Here is a 10,932-nt window from a genome sequence, read left to right as displayed (position 1 = left end):
CTTCGGGGTGAGGGTGCGAGTGGTCCTGCCGGGGGGGGATGTATCGGACGTCGGGGAGTCGGCCGGGCAAGAGGGCTTGGGCTCCCTCTTGCTCCGATCGTGGATGCGGGTGCGGGTGGGAGCGCGTGCGAGCGGTCGTTCGGGGTGGGGGTGCGAGCGGTCCTGCTGGGGGGGTGAATCGGGCGTCGGGCGGGGTGGGAACTATGTTTAAAAACTTTTGTATACCGCGCTCAGGCATATAACGCGCGAGGGGTATGCGCGGTACGTAAAATCACGTATAACGCGCGCGTTATATCCGCGAAAATACGGTAGCTATTGGTAGCTCATTCCAAAGAAAGTCTGCTAATCACCATTCAAACCACAGTGCACACCTTGCAAACTGGGTTTCATTATCAACTTCGAGAAGTCCAAGCTAACTCTAGTTTGTTCCCTCACGTTCATTGGAGCACTTTTAAACAAAATATCTGCAAGGCCCTATCTTCCTCAGGAAAGACAGGCCATAATCATGCTTAGCATACCAAGTAAGACAAACTTCTTCCCTACCAGTTCAAACTATACTACGCCTTTTAGGCTACATGGTAGCTTTGCTTTCGCTGGTGCCACATGCCAGACTCCACATGCGTCCACTACAGTGGCACCTGAAGCTACACTGGAATCAATGCCTCCATCCACTTTCACAGCGGATTCCTCTGCCTTCAAAGTTCAATGGTTCTCTCCTGTGGTGGATTCATTACACCTTCCTGCAAAAAGGATGTCCGTTCCAACTTCCACCTCCACTACTCAAATCTCAGGGTGAATGGTCAGCAAATGAAAAGACCCTGCATATCAATCACTTAGAACTCCGAGCAGTTTATTATACTCTTCAGGCCTTCCGTCTGTGGATTTCCAAAAGAAACATTCTCATTCAGACAATCAAGTGGCTATGTTTTATGTAAACAAGCAGAGCTCAGGATCCCTGCCAATTTTCAGGTGGAATGCATAGAGCTGCAATCTGACATTTTACTGAAAGAAAAATTTGATCACATGTCTTTAACGGACTTTTATAGGTCCTACCTTCCCAGAGAGAAATATCCCCCGCTTCACAATCACGTCTTATTCATGTCATCGCTTTTTTAGCAGCAACTATTTTCAAGAATGCAGCACAGTAAAAGTAAAATTAGAACCAAGATATCTGATGAGCACCTTGAGCACTCACTGAAAATTGCAGCTGCTTCCATTGAACCAGATAGTGATACACTGGTTTATCAAACTCAGTGTCAAAAATCCCACTATTCTATTACTTAGGCCGGGGTAATTTATTAAGATTTGAAGAGGATGTGAGAGCTGAGTTTGGACAGCCTTGATGAACCTAACACCCAATAAAGTACAAAAAAAGTAATTTATGATTTAAAATATCTCCTGCAACTGATTGTGATTTGTGATGGGGCAGTTCTGCAGGTGAGGGGTAGATTTTTTTTAACAAATTTCTAAATAACAGCAGCCTATGAGATATTCAGTAACACTAAAGCCATCATCGTGTTGACCCTCAGAATTTTTATATGTAATTGGAAAAAAAATCTACTCCTCACCTGCAAATCAGCTGTAGATTTTTTAAAGAATAAATTACTTTTTTGCACTTTATTGGGAGAGATGATGCGGTATACAAACCTAAGGTTTAGATTAGATTAGATTAGATTAGGTTCACCAGGCTCTCCAAACGCAGCCCTCACACCCTCTTCAAATCTTAATAAATTATTAGTGAGCTATGGAGGGCCATGGAAGTGACTGAATCTGATTTTTGGAACCCCCTGCTATGTGCAATTAATATGCGACAAGTGAGGATCCACTTAACACAGCAGTGTAGTTTAAAACTTCCCAGTTCAAGGAAAGCCAAAAGCAGCAAGTAAATTTTCTGGCATTGGAGCTAAGATGTACAGACTGAAAGAGACAGGAAGATGAGTGGCTGATTTTCTACATTTTGGATGGCTGCAGACTGAGAAGGAAAGGTAATTTTTAATAACATGAAATTGCCAAATTAAAGGAAACATTATTTAAAAAAAAGCAAAAAATATCAAAAAAATTTTTAAAGGGGCACTGGAGAGGAACCCAAAAAAATCAGTAATACTTACCCTGTCTGAGCGATTCGCCACGTGCATCGCCGACAGCAACTTCAGCATCCCCGCTTTGAAGAGGGCTCACCATAGTTGTAAAAGAAGTGAATGGGAGAACCAGACTTACGTTGTCAGCAGCGCACATGGAGGATCGCTCAGTCAGGGTAAATTCTCCCTCATTCCTCTTTAGTGTCCCTTTAATGAAGGTTTATTATTAGATACGTACATCTTCTTTATTAGATTGCAAATTTGGGACCTGCTTGACCTTTTTTTGCTCATCAGTTAGTGTTTGCGCAGTCCCCCAATTTTTTTTCTTCCAATGCGGCCTAGGGAAACCATAAGGTTGGAAACCCTTGGTTTAGACCAAAGCTTAGCACAAGATGTTCATTTTGGACAATCAGTCTTACATAATTTATTGGCGTTGTAATTTATATCCACCGCCCGCCTGCTTTTTTTAGCTTGGGACTCACCAACAAGTGTGCCTGCATATCCCCTGCTTGTCTCCAGAGAAAGCAAAGTTGATTACCTGTAACGGGTGTTCTCCATAGACAACAGGAGCTATCCCATCCCATCTCGTTATATTGCTAGAGACAAAACTGACAGGATGAAGGGAGGGGCTCTAGGTGTAGGGCATCCTGCACATGCTCAGTAAGCTAAAAGCTTACTATAGCTAGGAGAGAGCACCGACACACAGGCTCAGTCAGAGGACTTCACCAACTAGTGTGGCTGCATTCCCCTGCTGTCTATGGAGAACACCTGTTACAGGTAAGCAACTTTGCTTTCCTCTCCCTATGCATATGTCTAGCTTTCTCCATCGTCTTTTCTATCTGTTTGACTACTTTAAGATCATCATATACTATCACACCCAAGTCTCGCTCCTCTTTTGTACATAAAAGTTCTTCACCCACTAAACTGTATCCTTCTCTTGGGTTTTTGCAGCTTCAATGCATTACCCTAAATTCTGGACCATTCTTCAAGCTTTGCCAGGTCCTCCTCATGTTATCCACACCATCATGGGTGAGTACACTATTGCAGATTTTGGTATCATTCACAACTTTTATAGACAGTCCTTTAGCAATATCACTTACACAAATATTTAAAAAGAACAGGGCCCAAGGACCAAACCCTGCAGCACACCACTTTCCTCAGTGAGCCCCGTTTACCCCTACAGTCATGGGGAGAAGAGTGTCCAGTTAAGTTTTTCTGAATTTATCTCTGGCCAGATATTTGTTCAGACCTCTTAGGTCAAGGATGGGACAGAATCCCCCATCTTCTTTGGCACAAGGAAGTACCTGGAATAGAATTCCTTCCCTTGTTCCCCTGGTGGCAAGGATTCAATCACATGGACTCTTAGAAGGGAGAGGAGTTCATCTATGAGCACTTTCTGAAGAGCTAAGGCTGGATGCTCTCAGTAGGGAATTTGGAAATCATTGTTGCCCATTGAGTGTCCCTAGTGGACTCATAATCTGAGTTGTTTTGTTTTTGTGTGTACTTGGAAAGAGGGGAAGGTGTCAAAAGAAGGGATAGATTGATAAACACTGCTGGAAGATAGGGTTATCACATGGGAGGAGGAGGGATGTTCTCTTGGGGTTTGGCAGTTTTAGGTTATAAAGAACGACATAAGAATTAGAGAATGACACGGTGACAAAATTCATCACCATTCCTGTTCCCGCGGGAAACCATCCCATGTCATTCTTTAGTGTCTTTCTCAACCTCTGTCCTTCTACACCAGCATTCTTCAATGCAAGCTTGAGTGTCAGTGTTTGTGCCCATTCATACTCTGATTCTTCCCTCTCTCCTTAAAGAATGACATGGTGATGGTTTCCTAGGGTTATCCGTGGGGACAGGAACAGTGATGAATTTTGTCATTGTGTCATTCATTAATAAGAATTGCTATACTGGGTCAGTGGATTTATTTTATTTATTTCTTCCATTTGTGCGTCACACATACCTATACAAGCTCTTGGCGACATTACAGAGGAAGGGGTTAGACGAGGGTAGGGAGGACAATTGAGGGCAGGAAGATACAGGAGGAGAATGTCAAATAGATGAGTTTTCAGTTTCTTCTGGAATTTGATGTGGTTAGGTTCCGTCCTGGTCTTTCAGTAAAGTCATTCCAAGTTTATACGCCTAGAAAGGTGAACATGGAGTGGAAAACACGCTTGTATTGTAGATTTTTTGTAGAAGGGAGATTTAGAAGTATTCTGTTGAGGGTTCTGCGGGAAGTAGACCATGTCTTGGAGAAGAGCTGGATGAGAGGAGCTGCGGAGTTTCCGTAAAGTATACAGTAAATGATGCATGAAGTTTTGAAGGTTATTCATGATGGGATGGGTAGCCAGTGCAGTTGCCTGATGAAGGCTGTAATCGAGTCATATTTTCTCAGGTTGAAGATTAGTCTGACAGCAGTGTTTTGGATGAGTTGCATTTTGTGAATCAGAGTAGTGTTGATTCCCATGTAGATGGAGTTGCAGTAGTCAAGTTGTGGAAGTATCATCAGCTGTACAACTATGGCAAAGTGGTGTTGGTGAAAGTATGGTCTGATTAGTCTTAGTTGTCTCTAGATATAGAGGTATTTCTTTTGGAGACTGGAGATTTGTGGTTCCATGGTAAGTGTGGAATCCAGGATGCAACCTAGGATTTTGGAGGATTCTTCTACAGCGAGGGTCTCGCCCGATCGAAGAGCAATGCTTATTGATGCCGTCTGTTGGGGTGTGTGGAAGTATAGAACTTTGGCTTTAGTTGTGTTTAATTTTAGTCTGTTGGTAGTCGCCTAGATTTGGATTCTTTCAATATTATGTGAGACTTTGTTGGTGATGTCTGAGTGATTGTTGGTTATGGGAATAAGGAGAAAGATGTCATCTGCATAGGATAATATGCTCTTGCCTTCAAACTTGATGTTACCGAGAGAGCTCATGAAGAGATTAAATAGGATGGGGGGAGAGTGGGGAGCCCTGTGGCCTATGGACTTCTCTTTTAGGAAATTATCCAAACCTTTTTTAAACCCCACTAACTGATTTCAACACATTCTCTGGCAATGAATTCCAGAGTATAATACAATCATTTTATGACTAGTTCATGTTTTATACATATGAATTCTTGATTGTACAACACTAGACACACCACTGGCACCATATACGTTTTAATATATGTTATGAGGGGCCTGGATAAGAACAAGATTCATTTGTTACCAGCAAACTTCCCTGATGTCTAATACATTTTCCTGAGTGTTCCATGATTCCAGAGTGTTTTGGGATCTAGGTGTTCATAGTTGATTTCTTTAGTCAGAATCTTGAGATGTTTCTGTCACAGAAGACACATTGGACTGAACAGGAACCCAGGTAGTTTTCTTTTGACTTGCAGGGTTCAGATAGAGGAAGCTCCGCGTAAAAGCAGGTCAGGCAAGAGGATGCCAAAGTCCTAGTGCACAACCTTCATTTTCTGTGATCTGCTCCAACTGCATCACAAACACTGGTAAAGCCTTGCTCTCTAAACAAAGGGGAAAAAAATGAATGCAGATTAATACTATATTAGCCACTAGCGTATATACCAGTGTAAGCCCTCATTCATTATTCTACTCCTCCCAACCCCGGATAATCGCTCCTCAACAGCTGTGAGAAAACTGCAGCAGGTTGCAAGGGAACGTGTGGGACCCCGTTTCCCACAGAGAACCTAGAAGCAAAAGGGGCATTTATGCAGCTCAGTATAGGTACCAATATAGTCAAACTCATTCACAACCGTCTACCCTAGTCAGACTCTGCTCCTGCAGATTCTCTGGGATGCTTTACAGAGATAAAATGGGATGGAGTCTTTCACAGCTGAGAGCAAGTTAAACACATTTTAATGCAGACAAAAAAATATAGGTTTCTTTCATATGTTAAGCAAAGTTATTCACCTATAGCAGGGGTAGGCAATTCCAGTCCTCGAGAGCTGGAGCCAGGTCAGGTTTTCAGGATATCCACAATGAATATGTATGTGATGGATTTGCATGCACTGCCTCCTTGAGATGCAAATCTATCTCATGCATATTTATTGTGGATATCCTGAAAACCTGACCTGGCTACGGCTCTCGAGGACCAGAATTACCTACCCCTGCTATAGGTGAAGATGCTTATCCTAACTGATGGGTGATGATATCCGATGAAACCTGGTGCTGAATGTCAATTTCGAGTTTTGCATAATAATAATAATAACTTTATTTTTGTATACCGCATTACCATGGAAGTTCTATGCGGTTAACAGATGAAGAGACTGTACATTTACAGTGAAGTTACAATATTTATTTTTTTTTGGTATAGCAACATTTACATTTTCAGTGACGCTACATTTACGGTGAAGTTATTTTTCAGCTAGGTAACAAATTGCAGAGAAGTTACATTTGCTGTAAGTTACATATATATATATATAGCGGAGTTCATACAGTAGTATTACATACGGCGGTGGTACATACTGCGGTGTTCGATAAGGCAGAGCAGAAGCATTTAGTATGGGAGGTAACGAAGAAGGGGTGATTAGTTGGATAGGGTGATCCATTTTGTTTAACCATTTGGTGGCTGACAAGATTGGAGGAGTCAAGAGTCTGAGGTAAGTCAAGGTCCGAGGAGGAGGCAAGGAAGAGGGGGGGGAGATGTTAGAGGAATTTATCAAACAGGTAGGTTTTGATTGACTTCCTGAACATTTGGTAGGGGGGGAATTGGAGATGAGTGCAGTGAGGCATTTGTTCCATTTGCCTGCTTGGAATGCTAGGGATCTGTCGAGGAATTTCTTGTAGAGGCAGCCTTTCAGGGAAGGAAAGGAAAACAGGTAGGTGTTTCGTGTACGAGAGGGGCCTGCAATTTCAAGGTGCTCGGATAGGTAGATTGGAGAAGAGCCTGCTAGGGTTTTGAAGCAGAGGCAAGCGAATTTGAAGATGATCCTTGCCTCCACCGGCAGCCAGTGGAGTTTAGTGTAATAGGGGCTAACGTGGTCATATTTTTTGAGGCCGAAGATGAGGCGGACGGCAGCATTTTGAACTATTCTTAAACGTTTGATGGTGTTTTTATAGGATCCCAGGTATATGATGTTTCAATAGTCCAGTATACTTAAGATTAGTGATTGGACCAGAAGACGGAAGGAGAGGTGGTCGAAGTGGCGTTTAATGGTGCAAAGTTTCCAGAGGGAGCAGAAACATTTTTTGACCTGGGCACTGGTATGATCTTCGAAGGTCAAGCATCTGTCTAGGAGGACTCCAAGGATTTTTATGGTGGGGTTGATAGGATAGTCTAGGCCGTTCAATTTCAGGGAAGTGTTTGTAAGTTTATGGTTAGGACTTGCCAGGAAAATTTTGGTTTTTTCGGTGTTCAATTTTAATTTGAATTGTGAGGTCCATAGTTCTAACTTGGTGAGGACGGAGGAGGTTAGTTGTTCCGTCTGTTGTGTGAGTGAAGTTAGGGGAATGATAATGGTAATGTCATCTGCGTATATGAATGATTTTAGGTTTAAGTCAGCAAGTGTCCGTGCCAGGGGGGGCCAATTAAATGTTGAAAATGGAGGGGGATAGAGGGGAGCCTTGTGGGACTCCGCAGGGGTTGCGCCAGTGATGGGAGAAGGTTCCGTTGCTGTGGACCTGGTAAGTAAGGTTAGTTAGGAAGCTTGAGAACCAGTTTAGTACTTGGCCGGTAATGCCGATGGAGTCAAGGCAGTTTAGCAGGATATTGTGGTCGACCAGATTGAAGGCTCTGCTTAGGTCGAATTGGAGTACTAGGGCGCTTTTGCCCAGTGAGAACAGGTGGAGGAGGTAATTGGTCAGAGCAGCTAAGATAGTTTCTGTGCTGTGGTTTGTGCGGAAGCCGGATTGGGAGTCGTGAAGGATGTGGAACTTTTCTAGGTAGTTCATGAGGTCATGGTTAATAAGGCCTTCCATGAGTTTTTGGAAGAGTGGGATGTTGGCGATGGGTCTGTAGTTGGCGGTGGAGGAGATAGGTTCCTTGTTGTTTTTAAGGCGGGGGGATACAAGAATGTGGCCAAGTTCAGTCGGGAAGTGACCTGTGGACAGGCATAGTGAGATCCAATTGAAGAGGTCGGCTTTGAATGAGGGGGGAGCGGATTTCATGATGGTGGGTGGGCAATTGTCTAATAGGCAGTTGGAGTTAGCGTATTTTGAATATAGATTGAGAAAGAGGTTCCAGTCTGGGCTTTCGAAGGAGCTCCAGGTCATGTCTGTAATTGAACCTATTGTGTCTGCTGCAGGAAGGTTGAATATTGGCTCAGGGCTGGGAGCTATAAGAGACGATTTTAAGGTGTGAATTTTGTTGGCAAAATGGTCTGCTAGGATTGTAGCGGGGGGCGGGAGGTTGGAGCTGGAGCGTTTGTGTGAATCTGTGTCTAGGAGGGAGTTGACTATTCTAAAGAGTGCTTTACTATTTAGAGAAGGGGAATTGATTAGTTGGGAGTAATGTTTACTGCGTTTTTCGTTGATCAATCTTTTGTATTCGTTGACTTTCAGTCGCCAGTTGAATCTATCGTTGTCAGTCCCTGATTTACGCCATGTTCTTTCAAGTTTCCGTACTACGCGTTTTATGGCTAAGAGATCTGCGTCAAACCAGTTGTTTGAGGGCCGAGGGGTTTTCTTGCGAAGTCTTAGGGGTGCGATGGTGTTTAGGACTTGGTCGCTGAAGTTTTTCCAGTCTAAGTAGAAGTTGGGGTCAGGGTCGGAGTTAGAAATGAGGGTGTAATGTGACCAGAAATCTGCTGGATTAATTTTTTCTCTTGTCCAGATCATTGTCTTTGTATGGTTGGGCGTGGGTTTCCTGTCTGGTTGTTTTTTGAGCCAGGCTAGTTCGAACTGACACAGGAGATGGTCGGACCAAGGGGTGTTAGACCAATTTTGTTCAGTGAGACTTATGTTAGGAGTAGTGGGGGTGTTGGAAAGGAAAGTGATCAGGTCAAGTTAGTGACCTTTAATGTGTGTTGTGGTTTGGGGGGGCTTGGTGAAGCCTAGCGATGTGAGGAAGGAGAATAGGTCTGCAACATTGGGGTTCTCTTCTTGCTCAAGGTGTAGATTGATGTCTCCTGCTAAGAGGTTGTGGGTGCTGGCTGCCGAGTTCGTGAGAAGGAATTCGTAGTAGTCTTCTTTTGCTAGATTCCATTTATTAGGGGGTATGTAGAATAGTGTGATGATAAGGTTATCAATGTAGTCAGTTTTGGAGATTTTGCAGGTAAGGATTTCCAGGTTATTAGTTGATTTGGAATCTAGGATTTGGAAGTGAAAGTAGTCACGGAGAATGATGGCCAGACCACCTCCCCTTTTAGAGTTTCTTGAGAGGGGGATGATTTTGTAATGTGGTGGGAGAATATCCGCTATGATTACATCCTGGTCAGAAATGAGCCATGTTTCAGTTAGAAGTACAATTTCTAGATGGGTTTCTTCCAGCCAATCTTTGAAGAGTTGGGCCTTATTTCTAACTGAGCGAATGTTCAGGTAGGCACCGGGAAGAGTGGATTGTTCTGGGAGGGGCGAAGGTTCCATACATTGTAAATTTTTTAGGGATCGTTTTCTTTTGTGTGCTGGTCTTGGTGGGTGACGGGTAGTGTTGATCACAGGGATGGGGAAAGGACCTGTTTCTGTGACGTCATGAATGAGCCGGTGGGGGCGGAGGAATTTATCAGGTCCTGGGATTCTAGTCCATGCAATGTAGGTTGGTATAGATTCGAAGGCTAAAGCTTTTGTAATCCAGCCTCTTGTGCTAAGCAAGTAGAGGAGGAGGAGGGCAATGAGCTTGTGAGTGGGGATAGACATGTTGGGGTGGCAGTTAGGGTGGCGAAAGAGGGAGGCTGGGCTGGGGGAGGGGGCTAGTCTGGAGAGGCTAGGGAGGAGGGGAGATAGTCAGTTAAGGGGAGGTGGGCAAATACGAAAGACAAAAGGGCAGATGAGAGGAAAGGATCTGAAAATAGGTCTATGAACCGATGTTCAAGATGAGATTAGCAGCAGGTAAGATGAAGAGGACTATGAGCGGATCTGTACTAAGTGAGACAATGTGCAGGTATATTAGAGAGACTATGAACAGATCTATAAGACGGAATAAAGGTCTATGTTATACGAGGTGTAAGTCTTGAGCAGTGAAGGGGGACGACTCGATCTCCCTTCCCCTTCACTGTGCTGGGGCAGGAAAAGGCCCGGTCTGCTGAGCCCTTAAGAGGGCTGGAAGGTAGGCCAGGTGCCGAAACGGCTGCTGGGGGCGGGGCAAACTGCCGATCACGATGCTCCTCCGGTGCAGTGAAGGGAGACGACTCGATCTCCCTTCCCCTTCACTGTGCTGGGGCAGGAAAAGGCCCGGTCTGCTGAGCCCTTAAGAGGGCTGGAAGGTAGGCCAGGTGCCGAAACGGCTGCTGGGGGCGGGGCAAACCGCCGATCGCGATGCTCCTCCGGTGCAGTGAAGGCGTATTTTACTAGAGAACGATTGTATAAATCGGGTTATAGTAATTCTTCTAGTTGCCAGAAATGCAATTTGGGGACTCACTTTTATTCGTGCTTTCTGGACATGCCCCCAAATGAAGATCTTCTGAATTACTGAATATGTTGCCACTATTTTGAACCAGCGTATCCCCTTATCAGCTGCAGGGCTAATATTAGATAAATACTAGGCTTTTTGTCTTCCTCAAAGTGGGCAGCGACTGTTTATGAGGAAAGTGGGAGTGTTGGGGAAAAAAGAAGTACTTTCCGTGTGGGTTGGAGATTCCCTTCCTTTTGAGCATGGCGCAATCGTCTTCATTCACTTTTATTATTGGGACATAGATGGGCATGTACTACCCCTAGGCGGACAAAGTTATTTCTGTCCATCTGGCTCCCCTACATTCAATCTTTGAG

The 10,932-nt window shown here is 44.2% G+C and overlaps 1 protein-coding gene across 2 annotated transcripts in view; it reads right to left on the bottom strand.

The window, feature by feature from the left end:
• Window positions 1–5,213: 5,213 nt before the first annotated feature.
• DHODH (dihydroorotate dehydrogenase (quinone)) overlaps window positions 5,214–10,932 on the bottom strand; it is a 57,523-nt gene continuing 51,804 nt past the window's right edge. For both annotated transcript variants that reach the window (XM_033942325.1, XM_033942324.1), the window contains one exon: window positions 5,214–5,576. In XM_033942325.1, the coding sequence (XP_033798216.1) occupies window positions 5,522–5,576 (55 nt within the window). In that variant the 3' untranslated portion in view covers window positions 5,214–5,521. The remainder of the gene's footprint in view (window positions 5,577–10,932) is intronic.

Source organism: Geotrypetes seraphini, chromosome 4 (assembly GCF_902459505.1).
Source record: "Geotrypetes seraphini chromosome 4, aGeoSer1.1, whole genome shotgun sequence".
NCBI lineage: Eukaryota > Metazoa > Chordata > Amphibia > Gymnophiona > Dermophiidae > Geotrypetes > Geotrypetes seraphini.
The sequence above is the reverse complement of the archived record's forward strand: the minus strand, read 5'-3'. Positions and strand labels throughout refer to the sequence as shown.